The following is a 19,737-nucleotide window of genomic DNA, read 5'->3' on the forward strand; positions in this document are numbered from 1 at the left end:
TCTGCCACCAGCAAGCTCTCTCTATGTCATGGGAAAATGAGACTGGTGGCTCAGCTCTTCTGCATCTTTATACGTTCTCCTCCACAGGGGAAATATTTGCTGCCAAATCTGTGGGAGGACTCGGATTGGCTCTGCTTGGATCACATGTGCTCCACTGGGTCTGGGGGCAGGGCAGGACACTGTGATTGACAGTTCTATCAGACCCACCTGGAGGAGGCAGCTGGGGAGTTCTTCTGCCAAAAGAGGGGAGCTGGGCTAGCAAAAACAATAGAGACTTCCAAAAGACCCAAGTAAGGACCACCTTTCCAGAAAGGGGGTGGTAGTCATCTGGACAGGCCCCCCAAAATGGGTCTCCCTCAGCCCTGCCTTGCCCCGTCTCCCTTGTTCCTGGCCTTTGCCCAGACGTGGGAACCCAGCAGGCCGCTGCCGCCAGGGGCTTTGGGTGTGGGGCCAGCCGAGCCTGGACGTCATCCAGACTGGCAGATGCTGTACCAAGGGCCCTAGCCCATCCCCTCATGATGACCCTCTCGCTGAGGAGGAATGGGATGGCACTGAGGCTTTGTGGCAATTTAAAGGAGGTGGCCCCCAAACCCCATGCCCCCGACCACAGGTGGTCACCAGCCCCTCTGCCTCCCAGCCCCCTCCCCACTCTCCTTACCTTTATGGCCAGATGCACACCAGGGCAGAAGGTGAGGTGACAGCTCACACTGCTTCAGATTGTGTCATGACATCCAGGGAACTGCTGGGTGAGATGACAACAATCAAACAGGAATAAATAATATTTGTTACAATGACTCTGATGTTGCCGATCTCCTTAACGCTGTGTCATGTACCAGCTTTACCCTTCGTGTATCTTCACGCACTTAAATGTCCTGACAGTTCCATGGTGAAGGCACCGTTTGCCCCATTTCTGGAAGACGAAACAGGCCCCGAGAGGTTAAGGAACTTGCCCAAAGCACCCTCCGGAGTCCGCCTGTTCTCCGGCCCCCGCTCAGCTGCCTCTGGGATCCCGCTGACTCGGCTCAGTCTCCCCGACAGACCCACTGCTGAGTTACGAACTCACCTTGGTGCTAGCGCTGTGGTGGTGGTGGTTTTTATTAATAAAAGTGGAATACAGAGAACGAATTTTTTAAAAAACCAGCCTGCGTCGCACGTACCGGGGCTCCTGAGACCTGGGTGAAGGGATCCTAGGTCGGGGAGTAACATTTTTGCTGTGGTTGCTCTTCAGTAAGTTTGAAACCGGCTTAGTGCCGTGCCTGCTTCCATCCACTTCCGAGCCCCAACACCCACAAAACTTGCCTCCAGCCCTCCCCGGGGTGGGGGTGAGGCTCTTGAGGCTCAGGGCCGCAGGTCTGGGATTCGCTCACTCGGCCCTGCTATCTGCCAGCCCTGCGCTGCGCACTGGGAGCACAGGAGTGAATGAGGCAGCAGAGATGTTTGTGGGACTACACCCTCGTCGGGGAGGCAGGCAATACACACATACTTTAGTAAATCATACAGTGTGGTAAGCGATGACAAGGTAGAAAGTAAAGCAAGGAAGAGATAAGTGTGAGGGGTGGTTCAATTATTTTTGGCAGAATGGTCAAGGGAGGTCTCACTGGGAAGAGAACATTTGAGTAATGACCTGAAGGAGTTGAGAGAAGGAGCCATGTGGACATCTGGAACAAGAGCATTCCGGGCCGAGGGAACAGCCAGGGCAAAGGTCCTGAGGCAGGACCGTGTCTGGCACATTGGAGACCTGGTATGGAGTCCTAGTTTGGCCGCCCACCCGCTGTGAACGTGGGCCCCTGGCTTCTCCCCTCAGAGCCTCCGTTGCCCCCTTGGGAATCCCAGTCTCACAGGACCGTGGTGTGGGCCCCGAGGTTACACATACAGGCAGCGCCAGGCCTGGCACTCGGGGGGAGCCCAGTGAAGTTAGTTGGCAGGGAGTCTCCGTCTGCTGTCCCCATGTCACATTCCAGGCAGGCCTTTTTCTGCCCCCACAGCCTCAGCCTTGAGCCCGACTCTTGTGGAGCTGCCCTACTGGGCACTCGGGCCTGAGGACCTCCTCATCTGGGGTTGAAGGGAGGGCAGCGGCCAGCAAGGTTTGCCTCGCCTCTTGCTCGAGCCCTTCCTGTGGTGGCAGCAGGGCGGACAGTCACGCATCCAGCAGCAATAATAGCTAACACTCACAGCCAGACACTGTCCTAAGTGTTGCGTGTGCGTGGAGCCTTCAGGTCCTCTCAACAGTCTCATGATGTGAGTCCCGTTGTTCCCATTGTGCAGGTGAGGGTGCGAGATGGAGGCCCAGGGAGATCATCATTTGTCAGGGTCCCCAGTGGCAGAGCCAGGACGTGGACCCAGGCTGCCCGGGGCCCGAGCCCCAAGCCCCAAGCCCAGGCTCTTAACCGCTCGGCACCCTGCCTGTTGGGTCGAGTTTGAATTCTGGCTCTGGGAACAGACAGCCCTGGTTTTGGTCCAGCTCTGCCACTCACTGGCCACGTGACCTTGGACAGATGGCTTTGCCTCTGGGCTTCTCAGTTTTTTCATCTGTAAATAGGCTTTGTGCTGTTTGCTTCCCATCTCCGGGAGCGGCGGAAGGTTCTCTTACATCGGCACACAAGGCTGCAGGGCAGTGAGTGCCCTGGCTGTCGCTCTCCCCCACGAGGTGGCCGTGCCGGGGAGCGAGGGTTGAGCTCACGGGCAGAGTTCTGTCCTCCTGTCCACATGCACAGATCTCAGGCTCCCGTAAACCGAGGTGTGGGGTCCAGAGTGAAGGGCTCAGGCTGTTTTCCGAGCCAGCAGGCCGGCCTGCCCCAGATGGCCACCCCCGGCCGCCAAGCAGACAGTCAAGTGGGTCCCCATCTCCCAGCAGATGGGTTGTGAGCATTGGCAGCACTGAGCTTCCCACCAGGGCAGGGACAGACTGGGAGCTGGGCTTTGGCACCTCACGCCTGAACATCAGCACCCCCCCACCCCCCAGCCTGGACAGGACGAGCCCCGGGCCAGGGCTGCCCCGTCCCGAGCCCCTTGCTGGCCTCTCCCTCCCAGTTCACAGGGAACCCCAGCCAGCCAGGGGCGGTCTAATCTCTTGACCCAACAGGTTCCCCTTAGCCCAGCAAACACGAGTTTTTGACAGGCTTCGGTTTTGTTAGGGTTAGAGGTTTGAATTTGTCTTTTCTTTTTAATTTAAAAAATAATAGTCACTCGGGCGCCTGGGTGGCTCAGATGGTTAAGCGTCTGCCTTCCGCTCAGGTCATGATCTCAGGGTCCTGGGATCGAGCCCCGCATCGGGCTCCCTGCTCAGCGGGAAGCCTGCTTCTCGCTCTGCCTCTCTCTCTCATGAATAAATAAATAAAATCTTTTAAAAAAAAAAAATAATAGTCACTCATTAAGAATTTAAGTATATAAGTGTACGAAGTAGAAAAGGGAGAGTCTCCTATTAAGTGAAAAAAGCAAGGAGCAACAGTGTATTGACTAGGACCTCGTTTGTGTTCAGGAGGTAGCTCTGATTGTGTGTGTTTATAGAAATAATCTCCAAAGAGTATTGTTAAATGGGGAGAAAAGCCAACTGTATCTTCCTGTTAAAGATTAAATTTAAATTATTAACTATGCATATGCCTTTGTACAAACACATTTGACACGTGTGTATCCATAATAATGTCTCTTATGTATTGAGCGCTCACTGTATATAATGCTGAGCACTGCACGTGGACTATCTTATTGAATCTTTACAAGCCTGGGAGGTAGGTGCTATTATCCCCATTTTATAGATGAGGAAACAGGCACAGAGAAGTTAAGCATCTTGCCCAGGGTCACACAGCCAGGGAAAGGGTACAGTCAGGATTTGAACCCAGGCAGACAGACGCCTCAGTGACTTCCCAGGAAACGTTCCTGACGGGTGCACCCGCTGCCCAACAGAGAAGGGGATGCATCTGAGTCAGGAGCCAACATTGAACAACCGGTGCAAATCAAAACCTCCCGGCTTACATGGCCTTGAGGTCTTCTTATGGCTCACTTGACTGGTTATCCTCCGTAAGATGATGACAGGTATCATTGAGGGTGAGATCACGCAGGGCCTTTCAGCCTGAGCAGGGTGTATAGATTTTATTTGGAGAGAGATGGGAAGCCACTAGCCCATTCTATGCAGAGGAGAGGTGTGGTCTGACTCAAGCCGCTGTGGGAAAGATGGACCTGGCGGGGGGGAGGGGGGAGCAGCGGGGCGGGAGCAGGGAGACCAGGAGTAGGGCTATTATCATAGGCCAGGTAGGTGATGACGGTGGACAGGACCAGGTGGAGGTTAGAGATGGCTGGCCACTCGTTGCATCCTGCCAGTGCCCTACTTATTATCCCCAGCAGACAAGGAAAGGCTGGGAGCTTTTCAGGTCGTGGCTTTTGGTTAAGTCTTCAGAACCAGAATGTAGAGGGGCCACCTGTCTCTAGTGTGGGAGAAAGAATGAGGTGGAGGACCACGCTTCCCCTTGGGCCCAGCAGAGGGCGCTGTGGGCCAGTGTCAGCAGGATACAAACACCCCGATCCTGTTGGTGCGTTCTTTGAAACCCACTGTCCCAGGGCTTCCCAGACCAGCAGGGCAAAGCACCCGTCGTCATTGCTTTTCATGATCTGTTTCAAGATCATGATAAGAGAGTACTTGTTTATTAATTACTGGGGCCAGAACTAGGAACTCCCAAACACGAGATCATCATTCCATTCCTTCCGTGCATGCCTCTTGCCCAGGTCCTTTTTGGAAAGGGTGGGCTGTATGCTTAGAGGCGACGTCATGACACATTGTTTTTGCCACCTCCTGTGTCAACATGGTCACTTAGGGCCAGCATGTTTTTCCAGTTACCACTGATCCTCCTTAGTCTTTAAACCATAGCCTCAAGTGTGTTCTGGGTGCTTAAAACAATCGCCTCAGGGAGGATATTTTTACTGGTATTGCTGCAGACCCCCCATTGTGCTGTCTTGGGGGGCGCTGGAGCTGCAGGGCCTGGCCCTGCCCATGGCATCACCTGATGGCCAGCTCACGTTGTGGATAGAAGCCAGAGCTGGTGCAACAGGCTCACGAAGCAGCTGGGGTTCTCAGGGTAAGCGGGGCGTAAATTGGTACAACCACTTGGAAAACTTCGGTAAAATTGAAGATTAACATGCCAGGTGACTCAGCAGTTCCTCTCCTGGGTATAAACCCAAAAGAAAATGTGTTCGTGTGCACTACGAGGTGCTTCTGTGAGTGTTCCTAACAGCAGCGCTCATAGTTGTCCCAGCACTGGAAGCAGTTTCTGTGCTCAGCGGTAGAATGGATTACATCCGTTGTGGCAAAACATCAGCTCCTCCCAGCAGCGTGGTCGAATCTCGTATGCAAAGCATTGAGAGAAATAAGCCAGATACAAAAGAATACAAACAGCATGAAGCTCAAAAACAGGCAGAAATAAATTGTGGAGTTAGAAGTCAGGGTAGGGTTGCCTTTGGGGAGGAGGAGAAGGGATTTGGGGGCTGAAAATATTTATCTTTTTGATTTGGTGGTGATTACCTAGGTGTTCACTCGGTGGTAATTCCTTTAGCTATGCTTACATATGTTGCGTGCTTTTCTGTATGTGGATTATACTTCCCGGTTAAAAAAAAAAAAAATTAAAAACCTTCAAAGAAAAAGGTCATGAGTTTTGGAAAAGTCAGGGCTGCATTGGAATCCTGGTTCAGTCACTTAATTTTGGTGACCTTAGAGAAGGCACCTAACCTCTCAGTGCTTCAGTTTTTGTTTTTGTTTTTAAGATTTTATTTATTTATCTGTTGAGAGAGAGAGAGCACACACATGTGTGCACACGGGTGGGACAGAGGGAGAGAATGTCCAGCAGACTCCCTGCTGAGCGCAGAGCCCAACGAGGCCCTCAATCCCACAACCCAGAGAGATCATGACCTGAACCGAAATCAAGAGTCGGACACTCAACCAACTGAGCCACCCAGGCACCCCAGAGCTTCAGTTTTCTTATCTGTAAAATGGAGATAACAAAACCTCCCCTGAACAGACCTATACATCGAAATAGATAATTACTCTTGTACCTGGAATATAGCACCTTCACAAATGGGACTTTGTTATAAAGGTCTGTCAGAAACTGCTTTGTCTGTAAACCTGAAAACCTGACTAACCATAGCTAGAAGACATAGAGGGTTGCTTTAGTTCTCTAATGAGAAGTCTGGAGGTAGGCAACTGCAGAGATAAACTTCTCTGTGGTTTTTTTGTCTCTTTCTTCATGATGATAAGATCATAAGCCACAGCTCCAAACATCTTATCCTCACACCAATGTCCTTAACAAGAAGAAATGGGCAGGTGGAAAGACTTTCCTTTAACTAAGGGAAACAGATGTCCCCAGAAGTCCTTCCCAAGCTGAATGCCCCTCACGTTTCTTTACCTGGAGCTAATCATGTGGCCCACTATAGGAAAAACTTGGAAAGCACCATCTGGGAAAGGGGAATGAGATGGCCGTGATTGGCTGACTCAGGTTTTCAGTCCTGGCTACCCATCAGAATCCTGAGTGGCATTCAAAAGATTATGTGTGTGCGTGAGTGTGCTCACATGTGTGTAAATACACAGCTGTATAAATCTGAATACATAGATGCACACGTACACATCCCTGGGCCCCACCACAGACCAACCATGGTAATACTTTTACACATACTGGAACGAAGGCAGAGTGTTCATTGAGTGCTCGCCTTATGGAGCCTGTTTTATTCATTATACTTCTTACTACCTGACATAATCTGTCTCCCCACTTAAATGCCAGTTGGGTGGGGGCAGGGGTCTTTGTTTCATTCACTGCACCCAGAACAGGGCTGTACTTCGCGGGCGCTCAGTTGGTATTTGGTGAACGGATGAAGGTGTGCTCTCATCAGCTTAGTCCTCCCGGCACCTTTCGGGACTGTGATGCCATCACTGTACTCATTTCATGAAAGAGAAGCTGAGGCCCAGAGATTTAAAGGCGCTCATGATCACACAGGGAAGAGGCAGCAAGTTCAAGTCCTGGTCCAAACCCAGGGCTGGCCCTGGGGCCCAAGCTTCGGACCATCGCACACGTTGCTCTGAGAACAGGACTCTGTTCCCTTCCTAGGTCCCAAGAGCCTCCTAACCTGCCCTTCTCTCCCTGAAACAGCTCATCACCCTGCGGGGCTCTATCCTGGAGGACGCCACCCCCACCGCGACGAAGCACGGGACAGGGCGGGGCCTACCCCTGAAGGACGCCCTGGAGTATGTCATCCCTGAGCTCAACATCCACTGCCTGCGGCTGGCTCTCAACACTCCCAAGGTGACCGAGCAGCTGCTGAAGCTCGACGAGCAAGGGGTGAGCTGGGGGCCAACGTGGGGGGCCACCGCAATCCATCCTGGTACCTCTTTCTGTCTTGGTCTTTGGTTTTCTTTTTTTCAGAATAGAAACCCACCTAAGCTAGTTTCAGTAAAAGGAGGGATCTCTTGTCAAATACCAAGGGTGCCAAGAGCAGGGATGTGCTGGGTTCTCAGGAGAAAAATGAGGATGAGACAGCCACTGGGGGTGTGTGTGTGTGTGTGTGTGTGTGTGTGCATGTGCATGTGCACGCGTACGTGTTCGTGTTGGTATTCCCTCCCCCTCTCTGCACATAGGCTCCCTCTGCTTCTCCACCCTCCCACAGCTCCCAGAGTGACTTCGAAAATGACAGCTACCTGCAGACCCCAGCTGGCTGACTGTCAGTCCCAGGAGAGCCTCTGACTGGCCCACACTTAAGTCAGGTGTCTGTCCAGAGTCCAGTCCCCTGTGACCAGGGGAATAAGTGAGACACAGAACAAACATGCGATTGGAGGCCCACCCCCTAAAAACAGTGTTGACTGTGCTGAGCCCTGAGCCCTCGAGAATTTCCTTTTGCAGAATCTTAGCCAGTTCCAGGCTACCTGCTATGGGAGCCAGCCAAGGCCACGGTCTCTTACTCTTGAGAGAGTGGTGTGGCCCTCTGTAGAGAGAACAGGAGTCCGCTGCACAGACACTTCGTTGTGCCTCTCTGAAATGGGAAGGAGGGAGAGGGACAACGGGGACGTGCCCCCTGCGCCTCTCTCCTTCCTCTCTGGCTGTGGTGCTGGATGGCTGTGGGACCCCAGCAGCTCCCTGGGTGCCACGGCTGAGAAAGCCCCTTTGTTCCGTTCCCTCTGACGTCCCCGCCGGGCCCGCCTCACAGAGCTGCTCTCGCCTCTGCAGCTGTGCCGGAAGCACAAAGTGGGCATCCTCTACTGCAAGGCCGGCCAGAGCTCGGAGGAGGAGATGTACAACAACGAGGAGGCCGGCCCCGCCTTCGAGGAGTTCCTTGCCCTGATCGGGGAGAAGGTCTGCCTGAAGGGCTTCACCAAGTACGCCGCCCAGCTGGATGTCAAGAGTAAGTGGCACGGCGGCCTCGTGGGGGGAGCCGGGTAGATCGTGGGGGGGCCACCACTGCACCCCCACCCCGGGGGCAGAAGTCACAGGGCCTGGTGATAGCGGGGTAAGGACGCAGGGCAGTGGGAGCTCTCAGCCTCCGCTGACGGGGACGTGGATAGTGCAACCACTTTGGAAAACAGTAGGGCATATTCTAGTAAAGTTTGCAGGTGCACCTCCTCTGGGAGTCAGCAGTCGCACTCCCAGACGCGTCCTCTGAGAACTCGAACACACACACTGCGCTGGGAGATGTCCTGAGGGTTCATAACCGCCGGCACCTACACGGCGCCCAGCGCGCACGGGCAGAAACGTGGTGTTTCGTGCGGCACAGTGCCGTGTGACAGCGACAGCGATGACAGGAGCCGCAGGCGTTAGCCTGGACGAGGGCCGCGTGCTTGATGGTGAGCGGGGACAGCGGGCTCACAGAGCAGGTAGTGAGTGATGCCTTTTACACAGCAGTTATTTGTAAAGCACACTCGACAGTGTATCGTCTGGGGGGGTCGTTCTTGGGCAGTAGAACTCTAAAGAAGAGCAAGGCGGTGATGGACACGACCACGTTCAGGGTAGTGGTTGCCTCCAGGGAGAGGGTGGATATAATAGAAAACGGTAAGGATCGTGGAGTATCGGTGGCGGTCTGCTTCCTAAGGCGGGTGCGTGATACAACACGTTCGTTCTAGCACTTCTGTACAGACATCTTCTTATATGCACATAAGACGCGTACGTGTGACGAATAGGATGGAAGTGTTTCGTGGCAGTTTGGGGGGGATGGAAGAGCGATGTGGCGGTTTGGGGGCAATGGAAGAGCGATGTGGCAGTTCAGGGGGATGGAAGAGCGATGTGGCAGTTCGGGGGGATGGAAGAGCGATGTGGCAGTTCAGGGGGATGGAAGAGCGATGTGGCAGTTTGGGGGGGATGGAAGAGCGATGTCGTGAAGTCACGTCCTGGCTCCCTGGGGAAAGGACTGACTGCCCCTGGTCCTTGGAGGGGTGCGTTGCTGGGTTCGTTGCTCAGGCGGAGTCGGAAAGCCCTGTGATGGGGCCCGGGCCCGATCACTGGCTCTTCCCCTCGCCTTGCTGAGCCTCGGCTTCCTCATCGGGAAGAGGGAGGCCTAGGTGAGGAGACCGAGTTTGGCGAGATGACAGAAGCGTTCACAGGGGCCTGCGGCTGTCGTCCGTTCAAGGAGGCAGTGGGAGGAATAAGATCGTTGTGCCATCGCTGGTTTAGGGATCCTGGACCGGCAGCCTTGCCTCCCTGTGCCTCAGCTTCCTCATCTGTCGAGTGAGGCTCGTAGTTGGCGCTTACCTCGGGAGCACAGTGGTGAAGCTAACATACCGAGCCCTCACTCCGTGCCGGACCCCGGGCCTGCCCAGCCTCCCCGAGCTGCCCTGGCGCACAGGGAGCCCGCAGTAAGCGTTGAGTATTAGGACTGTGCTTCTGTTGCTCATTCCTTCAGGTGATTGCTTCACCGCGAAAGGGGCGGTCGTCCCCCTGCTCCTGAGGCTCAGCGCCCTTCCCCAAATGGTGGCCATTACGTTGCCCCCTCCCTTCCCTGAGTTGCTGTGAGGATCAGGCTCCAGCGCCGCGCCTTATGGAGAGTCAGCACGCAAGTGCCAACTACTGCCACGTGGCTTGTGTGGGAAGTAGATTGTCTCCGGAGGCCCCAGGGAGCACGGTGCTCTTGGCCAGTGTCCCCGGCTCCCATATGGGGATGCCCCGGGCTTGCGGCCACCCGAAGGTCACCTGGCTCCGGGCCTGGCTCTGGCACCGGCCAACAGTGGCTTCAGTGCCCTCGCCTGTCCCAGCTTCTCCCCAGAATGTAAGGCCACAAGAACAGGGTCTTTGTGGTTAGTTCTACCCGTTTCCACAGCACCTTCGGGTAAATAAAGCTTGGTGGCCCCGAGTGCCTGAAAGGGCCAATGAATGGGCCTCCTGGGGTGAACCTGACACCCTGGAGGTCCTTGCAGCGTGGTTCGTGGGTTCGCGCCTGCATTCGACAGAAACCTGCCAGCCTTCCTCCCTGGGCGGGAAGGAGCTGTTCAAGATGATAGAGCGTGCATGAGGAACCTGATCTTAAGTCTGAGAGGGGAAGGCCCCCCAGAAAACATGGCCTACAGCCTGAGAGGGGTGAGGTGGAATAAAAGAGGCAAAGAGGGAGCAGGAAAAGCATTCCAGGAGAAAGGAACAGCACATGCAGAAGCCCTGAGGTCTAAAGGCTGTCATCCAGGGAATTAATGTGGAGGATGGAGTGAGGAAGGCCGGCGGGACCCACCCTGCAGGGCCTTCAGGGCCCAAGTTTAGGGATTTGGATCTATTTCCTATAAGGAATGTGAAACCCTTAAGAGCCACACCGAGTACTGTTAAAACACCATGGAGTCAGACAGCCTGAGTTCCAGTCCAGACTCCACTGCACCTTGCAGTGTGACCTAAGGCAAGTCACTCCCTCCCTGTGCCTCAGTTTCCCCCTCAGAAGCATGGAGCCAATAATCAGATGTGCTCCCTGGTCACAACCCCCTCCCACTGGGGGCAACCAGTGTCCTGACTCTCATGATTATCATCCATCGTTTTGCTACCTATATATGCATCTCTAGATCTAATTTGTTCAGCTTGGTTTTGAACATAATGTGAATGGGATCCTATAGTACGTGCTGCTTTTGTGTCTGGCGTCTTTCATTCAACATTATATATGTGTGATTCACCCGTGTGGTGACTACAGCTCATTTCAAGGCTTTGTATTTTTTCACAGTATGAGTATACCAGTTTGTTTATTCATCTTTTTGACTGACGTTTGAAGGTGCTTGTTACCCTTATCCCAGGGCACGTGTATGCGATTTCTCTAGGTTATGATCCTAGGAGAGAAAGTGCTGGGTCGTCAGTTAAGCCCATCTTCAGGCTTAATCACTAGATATTACTAAGTTTTCCAAAGTGGTTGTACCAATTTACACACCTAACCAGCCACAGAAAGGGATCCAGTGGCTCTACATTCCCCAACAGTCCTTGCTACGGTCAGACTTTTAAATTTTTACCAGTGTGTTGGGTGTGTAACAGAAGGTTTCCTTTTTACCTAAATTTATTTAATTTTCAAGAGTGGAGTTAAGTGCAAACATCAAGCTGAAAACTAACGCAGATGGCCTGTGGGATGTGGCACAAACCCAGAGGTTTGGGAAACGTGGTGCTAACTGTGTTTCTGTTGCAGCTGACTCCACGGGCACCCACTCCCTCTACACGACATACCAGGACTACGAGATCATGTTCCACGTCTCCACCCTGCTCCCTTACACCCCCAACAACAGGCAGCAGGTCAGTGGGGCCCAGGGCGGGGGCCCCCACATGATTTCCAGTGGATGCACGACTGAACCCCAAGTCACTCTCCTTCCCTGCAGCTGGTAGCTGGCTGCCTGGCAGGCATCGCTTCTCCTTCTCCTGTCCCGTGCAGTAGATGGGGGGCCTGTGGCCTTGGAGATGCTCCGCACCATGGGCATGTCACCTGGGGGATGGAGGCTAGATCAGGTGTTGTTTGATACCAGTGTTTTTCTAGCTGTTCCTTGGCCATCCTGCTTGCATCTAGCTACCCAACTTAGCAGTCTCTTGCATCACCAGGGGTCCTGTGAAAAAGAAGAGTGAATCAGTCAACATGATTTCAACAGAAGTAACAGAAACGCAAACCAAACTGCCATAAGCAAAAACTGAGTCTTACCAGGTGGTATAACTCTCAAGTGCCTGGTTAGGGTTGGCTTTAGGTTTGGCTGGATCCAGGGCCTCAGTGTTAGGAATCCTTTTCATTTCTTATCTCTGCTTTTCTTCATCATGGCCTTCACAGGTCTTCCCAAGTAGTGGCAAAGATGCCCCCTGGCAGCCCTCTGCTCACATCCCACCAGGAGAGCCACCCCCGGGGAGAGAGCTATGCCTCCCTGGTGTCCCAGAAACGTTTTGTTGACCAGTCACTCACTTGCCGGTCCCTGGGCCTGGGGCAGGGGTGGAACAAGCTGACTGGCCAAGCCTGAAGCACATGCCCACCCCTAGGGAGGGTGAATGGGGTCAGCTCAACAGGAAATGTTGATAGGGATCAGGGAGGTGCTTTCCCAAAGGGCACGCACATGGCTGCCAGAAGAAGGAGGAAAAGGTACTAGGTGGGCAAGAGCAGCTAACGCCTGCTTCATGAGGCTCCTCTCCTGAACATGCCATGCAGACTCTGTCCTGAGACAACTCTTCCTAGTTTCTAAAGAACAGAAACCCCACAGACTTGTGGTTTAGAAAATGCCTGTTTTCTTCATTGGTATAGATGACATTGTAGATTATATAGACCAAAAATGGTCGGATCGGAGTGATCTCATGAAGTTAACCTGGTAGCATTCTGTAAGAGCATTGGTCTCAGAGTTAGCCCTGATTTTGAGTTCTTTACCACTTCTTAGCTTTGTGATCCTGCATCTTTGAGCCTGGGGTCCCTCTGCTGTAAAATGGGCAGAATAACGGCACCCATATCTTGGGAAAGGTCTCTGCACGAGGCAGGGCCCAACACCCAGGAGGGGCATAGGAAGCAGTCCCTCGTGCTGGATATTTGGTAGGTGGGGAAAGCTTGGGTTGCAGAGTCAAGCAGAAGTGGATTCAAATCCAGGCTCTTTCTTCCCGTGACTGTGTGACAGAGGGCAAGTCACTTAACCACTGGGAGCCTCAGTGTTCTCATCAGTAAAGGGTAAGGATGAGTTCATGCTCCACGGAGCTGGCCCCTCGGAGACCCGATGGTAAGATGCCTCGCCCGGGGCTGGCCACAGCAAATGGGTACTTTATCTAGCAACGTCACCGGTTTAAAGCACACATAAAGAACAGTTCCGTAGTGTGAATCGTGCTGCTCGGTGTAAGTGTATCTGGACTCCACATTCTGGGCCGCTTCATGTCGAGCTACACGGGATGCCCATCTGTGGACCTCACGTTCCCAACATGGATCCCTGACCGTGACAGTCACACAAAGACTCAACTCATGTAAATAGGAATGCTGTAATGTCAGCAAATAAGTAAAATACTGTGAATACGTCATCACCTGCAGAGGTAACAGTCCCTTGGTCAGAGATTGTGAGAAACAGAGGAGAGAGGACCGGGCTCCCGTGGGCCAGTCCGAAGCCACAGCTGCCCCAACCTTCCCACCCCAGGTGTCCGGGGCAGGGACGGCGGCAGCGGCCTGGGATGGGCTCTGTGGGTGGTGTCCGGTCAGCTGCCATGGGCCGTGAGCAAGTCCGCGTCCACCAGCCCATGCGAACCTCCAGTGGATGTTAATTGAACACCTACTTTGTGCCGACGCTGCTCTCAGCACTAAGCACACTGCAGTAGGCAGCAAATGAAACACCTGGGGACTCTTTTACCCCGAGTGGGGCAGAGCCACCAGAGGGCTCTGAGCAGGGAGAGACATGATCCAACCCAGGTCCATGGCTCCCTCTAGCTGCCTGTGGGGACCACACCGGGGAGGGGTGAGAACACGGGGTGGCAGGGAGGCTGCTGTGAGGGTCCAGGATGGGCCCTCAAGCCAACCTGTGCCGCCCTCCTCTCTCCCGTTTCCATTTACCAGCTACTAAGGAAGAGGCACATAGGAAACGACATTGTGACGATCATCTTCCAGGAGCCAGGGGCGCTGCCTTTCACCCCCAAGAACATCCGCTCACACTTTCAGCACGTCTTCATCATCGTCCGAGCCCACAACCCTTGCACTGATAATGTGTGCTACAGGTACGCACCCCTGCACCGGCTCCCCCCACCCCTGCCCCCTCCCCTGCACGCACCGGAAGTCGCAGCAGCTGATCTCCAGCCTCCAGGCAGCGTGCAGAGAGAGCCAGCAGCCGGCCCGGTGGACACCTCCAGTGCTGCCTGTGTGTGCTTCACGTCCCCACATGTCCTCACGTCCCCACATCTTCTAAGAGAGTGATCCTCAGTCAGAAAGTGGCATGGCACCCCAGTTTTCATTGGGGATTCGTATTTGCCTGGCATCTTTCGGTTGCAAGTGACAACACCGCCTCGATCTGGCTTAAGGCAGAAAGGCATTTGTATATATCGGCTCTCCCAAACGACAGGTTCAAGCGTAGCTCGATCTGCTCCACTTTCCTGTACATTGCTTCGTTTGCTGGCAGCTCTAAGCTTAACATCCTCCCAGCTGCAAATCCAGCAAAAGGAGGACTTTGCTTTCCTCGGAAGAGAAGCTCCAGAATTGAGGCTCACTGACCTGGTTGGGGGGTGAGGAGCCCATCGTGGAGCGAAACCACCACCAGGCCCAGGGTTGGGGTGGGAGGCACAGGGGCTGAAGCACAGGGAGTGACGGCCGGAAGGAGAATCAGAAGATGGAAGGATGGGGGCAGGGCAGACACGCACGTGTGCACGCATGCACCACTCTGGATATAGAGCTGAGGTTTCAATTCACAGATCAACAGGCCCCACAGGCCTCAGACCATTCAGCATCCTCCCAAGGGCCAGGTCTCACCCCAGGGAGTGGCCAGCAGCCAGAGGCCAAATGGAAAGCTGTCCAGGTATGGGGTGAGGATGTAGTCCTTGGAAACCAGCTGACAGATGACCTAGGCCCAGGCCAAGGGCAGCACATGTCCCTGGAACAGCACCACAGACTCTGGGGAATGGGCTGAGAACGGTTTGAAATTCAAAAGATACAAAAAGCAAAAAAAAAAGTCACAGTCTCCTCCCACCCCTGCCCCACCCCCCACCACCCAGTTGCCCTGTTAGTTTCTTGTGCATCCGGAAATTTCATACATGTGCAGGTAACTACTTCTAAGTATTCGTTTTCCCCTTGTTAATACACACAGAGCATGTCACACACGCTCACCGATCCTTGAGATCCCCAAACCAGTACATTAAGTGCTTTTTTATTCCTTATGACCGCACGACATTCCATCGTGTGGATGCACGAGACTCTTCCCCCCGTGATGGGCATTTGGGTTGTCCTGTCACCCACTGTTCCACTCCATCCTGCAGTGAATAATCTTATTTCTGTTCTCATTGCACGTGCGTCCACGTATACAGCTGGGGAAATTCCTAAAAACAGGGTTACTGGGTCAGAGGGTATGTGCGTAGGTGCACTGGTGGTCCTGATGGAATTGCCAGAACCTACCATTTTCCTGTCAGTGAGGTGAAGCGGAGAAGGGAGGAGGGCTCCATCACCGTGCAGCGCATGCGGTTCCTCATTCCTGGGACACAAAGTGGCCGCCGCAAGTGCCTCCGTCTTGCGGCTGGGTGAGCCTGAGCTCGCTCGCGGGATGGGATGTCCCACGTTCCTCGCATCAGAGGCAGGGCTTGAGCTGGGGGCGTGGGGTGGGCCCCCTCCTTCCCTGCTTCTGCCTGGGCTGTCACAGCAACCCACGGCCGACCCCCCGCCTCTCCAGGCCAGGCTTTGGCCTCCAGGATGCTGGCTTTGTTCTGATTCACAAACCCTTGTTTTTTTCTGTTTTTTGTTTTGTTTCGTTTCGTTTCGTTTTAAGATTATTTATTTGAGAGATCGAGCAAGCACCCCGCGTGAGCCGGCGGGGAGGGGCAGAGGGAGATAGAGAATCTCAAGCAGACACCCTGCTGCTCGCAGAGCCTATTGCGGGGCTTGATCTCACAACCCTGAGATCATGACCTGAGCCGAAATCAAGACTGCGCCACCCAGGCGTCCCTAAACCCTTCTTGTTTTTTACAATTTAAAATATTTTTATTATGCAATATTTTAAACATTCTGAAAAGCGCAGAAAATAATATAACAGACACCCATGTGCCCACCACCAGATTTAACAGATGTTAACATTTTGCCATATTTGCATCAGCTCTCTTTTCTTTATTTTTAAAGAAAGAAAATGTTAAAGACACAACCAAAGCTGCCCCCCCCTTCCGCACAGGCAGCTGGTCCCCAGACAGACCACACCCTGCCCCCCCGCCCCTCCCCACCATGTCCCCAAACACATTTCCATCACAGCACCCGTCATGCTGTAAAAATGACTTCTTGGTGTGTCCCTGGCCTCCTTTGAGGATAAACCTGTGTCACATGCCCCTCCGTGTATCTGTCATGGCACGGGGCCTGCCATCTAGTGGGCCCTAAAGACATTTTTGCTGACCAGACAGATGCCTGGCCCAAACATCATAGGCCCTGAGGAAATAATTGTTCAAGGAATAACTGTGAGTATTCTGGAAATACTTCCTGAGCTACAGCGACCAGGTGGCCTGGTGTCACGCCATCTCCTGGTCGTGTAGCGAGGTGCTGTCTTTGTGGTTCCAAGTGCGCCATTTCTGAGGGGCACGCTGTCGTCCCTGCGGCCTGGGGGCTGTGAAAACCCAGTTCCACCTGCTGGGACGTAAGGGACCAGCCGTTCTGCTTGTCCAGAAAGCTTCAGCAGCTTGTAGTTTCATGATTCTTCAAATCGTGGATCAGGACTATGGGAAACACCAAAGTCTGTCACTCTAAGCAGTGAGGTGCTGACTGGAGAAGTTGCAAAGCTGTTCACATCTGTAAAGTACAGTGTGGACACACCACGAATTAGAAAAACTGGCCAAGTCATCAAATCCCCCACCCCCCACCCCGCACTGTAGGCAAGGCCTTGCCCACATGGTTTTGGACAGAAGAAAACCCACCTGGTTTGTGTGGCCTTCGAAGAACCTCACCCCTGGGAAATGCCTTTTTCGGTCAAGCCTCTAGAAAACCTCCTGTGCATTGATAAAACTGTTTCTTCTTGGTCTGTTCAAGTTTAAGTCATTTTTTTTTTTTTTTTAAAGATTTTACTTATCTGAGAAAGAGAGCACAAGCAGGGAAAGGGGCAGAGGGAGAGGGAGAAGCAGGCTCCCCACTAAGCAGGGAGCCCGATGCAGGGCTGGCTCCCAGGACCCTGGGATCATGACCTGAGCCGAAGGCAGATGCTTAACGACTGAGCCATTCAGGGGCCCCTAAGTCGTTATTTTAATCAGTAGTGAACAGCTGTGCTGGTGCTGGGGGATCAGCTAAGCTCCAGGTGGCACCTGCCCACATAGCACTCCGGAACTGGGGAAGGGTCATTGGACCATGAACAGTGGAGGTAGCAGGCAAGGGATCTGGCCTGACCTGTCTGGGGTGTGCAGGAGCTTCCTCAATGATGATCTGCCTGTGCTCTGGTCCCTTCCAGTCCTTTCTTCATGGGGCAGCCATGGTGGTCTTTGCAGATCGTCAGTCTGGTGGTCACTCGTTGCTAGCACCTGTGTCCATCATGGACTGTTAAGAGGCAGATGCCCCGCTTGGGTTTTAACAGGGTGAATGAACAGGCTACTCACAGGCGGGCCTAGGTTAAGGGAACCAGTACAGGAGAGTGAGGCATCCAGGGGCCAGCAGCAGCAGGGAGCCATCACGCAGCCCTTTGGGCTTGATGAGGTTGGAGAGGATGAGAGAAGTTTCTGGAAGCTAGAGAGAGCTATGGCTCTGGGAGAGGGGCCACCAGACAGGAGCTATGGCTGTGACTTGAAGGATCAAGGACGGCAGCCGCTGCCACCAGCCCAGCAAGAAGGCCACAAAGAGAACGCCATCTGCCAACCTCCCTCTCCTGTCCGCTCCTGTCGCCTGCTGCCGCTTCCTGTTGGCGGAATTCACTGGAAGCCGGAGGGCATGGGAAGCCAGGTGAAGGTGACCGCCTGCAAAAACCCACCTTCCAGGGCACTGAGCAGGGCAGAGAATGGCAGAGACCAGATTGGGGGGTGCAGAGAGTGAATAGCGAGTCTAGATGGTTAAAGGATCGTTTGCTCTCACGATTGAGATGAAAAGTGCTAACACACCGTCAGGGCCCTGCGATGCCTGGCTCCCATCCTGCTCCTCGCTTCTGGACTCCAACCACCCCAGCCTCATCTTTCCCCATCAGGGCTTGCAGGTGCTGTACCCACTGCGTGCAGGGTCCTCCCCTCAGCTTTTCCTCTGGCTCCCACTCGGCCTCAGATCCCAGCATAATTATCACTTCCTCAGAGAGGCCCTCCTGGATCCCCCCCCCCCCCCCCGTCTAGATCCGGTCCTTCTGTTGTTCTGTCTGTAGCCCATTTGCTTTCTTTGTCTTTATAATTTAATTTGTAAGTGTGTGTGTTTGGTACGCGTCTGCTCCTGGATTAAAAGCTCTGGGGGTCAGGGACTACTGTACCCCCAATGCCCAAGAGACGGCGTCCCAGATATGCTTGTCACACAGAGGGAGGAATGTTACACTGTCCCCCTTGTCATGTGGGGGGCGGGTGGGGGCTGGGAGTCCTAACCTGAACAAGCCTTATACTATGTTTGGGTTTCATGGCATATGTTTTAGTCAGGAATCTCGTTATTTGAAAATTATTTTACCGTCTGGAGAGAAGCATTAGGAAATCTCTCCTAACACCGTGCTCACAAGGTGACATCTTTGTGGAGGATGAATACAATGCTCTTTAAGAAACTTAGCAAGCTGACTTTTCACTCAAATACAGCGACTCACACTGGTTTTAATCATCATCACCGAAACAGCATAGCTCCTGGAGTCTCCACCACCCCTTTAAACATCTTCCGGCGAGAGTCACGTTCCCCTGCCCCTGAGTGAGGACTCTGGAAGGGGCCGTAGCCTCTCTGCCTGACTTTAGCAATCGGCTGCCCTACAGTCACTGAGTCGCAACTCGATCTGGTCATTGGAAGGACATATCAGAGATACTCATCCAATCTTCGGATTTGACTTACCAGCGAATCTTCTCCCACCTCCCAGCTCAGGGCTGCTTCCCGCTGGAGGCCTCAATGGTTGGGGAGCCTGCTTACCTCTCCTCTGTTCCTCCACATTGCACTTCTGCAGCTAACGGCTGATTTCTGACATGTCCAGGGTTGGAGCCCCGGGAGGAAATGGGAGGCAGGCAGGTGTCACTGGACTGGGAGCACAGCTGAGCGCATGCTCCCTGGGCTCTGTGGGGGCTCCCAGCCCACCCTCCTGATCTCCCAGGCAGGGGGCTGACTGACCCCAGGCTCCTCCTGGCTATCAGTCACCTCAGGGGCGCCTGCTGCTGGCGAGGGTGGGTGCAGGCATGATGGGGCTCACCGCCAGCTTTCTCCAAAGGTGTTCCTCCCCATAGGCTCCTCTCTCTCTGTGGTTTGTGTAAGGGGTGAAGGGGCTCACTGGTTTGGCAGATCATTTCCTTTTTACTTTCTCAGTGGCTGGTCGTTTCTGTCACAGCGGCACCTTAGTCATAACCGCAGTAAGAAGGGTCTCTTCTAACTTCTCGTTACAATGAATTTTCAAAATAAGCTGTGTAGAGATGGTTTACATGGTATGTTAAGTAATGTTACACAGATATGTGAAAGAAGCAAATCACAGGGTCCTGGGATCAAGTCCCACATTGGGCTTCCTGCCCGGCG

General features: G+C 53.7%; 1 protein-coding gene across 12 annotated transcripts in view; it reads left to right on the top strand.

Annotated features, from left to right (window-relative positions):
• Positions 1 to 19,737, top strand: part of SIPA1L3 (signal induced proliferation associated 1 like 3) — a 227,432-nt gene that overhangs the window by 137,922 nt on the left and 69,773 nt on the right. For all 12 annotated transcript variants that reach the window (XM_064581035.1, XM_064581037.1, XM_064581032.1 and 9 more), the window contains 4 exons: positions 7,125 to 7,313; positions 8,196 to 8,370; positions 11,602 to 11,705; positions 13,966 to 14,123. In XM_064581035.1, the coding sequence (XP_064437105.1) occupies positions 7,125 to 7,313; positions 8,196 to 8,370; positions 11,602 to 11,705; positions 13,966 to 14,123 (626 nt within the window). The remainder of the gene's footprint in view (positions 1 to 7,124; positions 7,314 to 8,195; positions 8,371 to 11,601; positions 11,706 to 13,965; positions 14,124 to 19,737) is intronic.

This window comes from Mirounga angustirostris, unplaced genomic scaffold (genome assembly GCF_029215605.1).
Source record: "Mirounga angustirostris isolate CCGP_5_RB_7025 unplaced genomic scaffold, mMirAng1.0.hap1 SCAF_16, whole genome shotgun sequence".
NCBI classification, from domain to species: Eukaryota; Metazoa; Chordata; class Mammalia; order Carnivora; family Phocidae; genus Mirounga; species Mirounga angustirostris.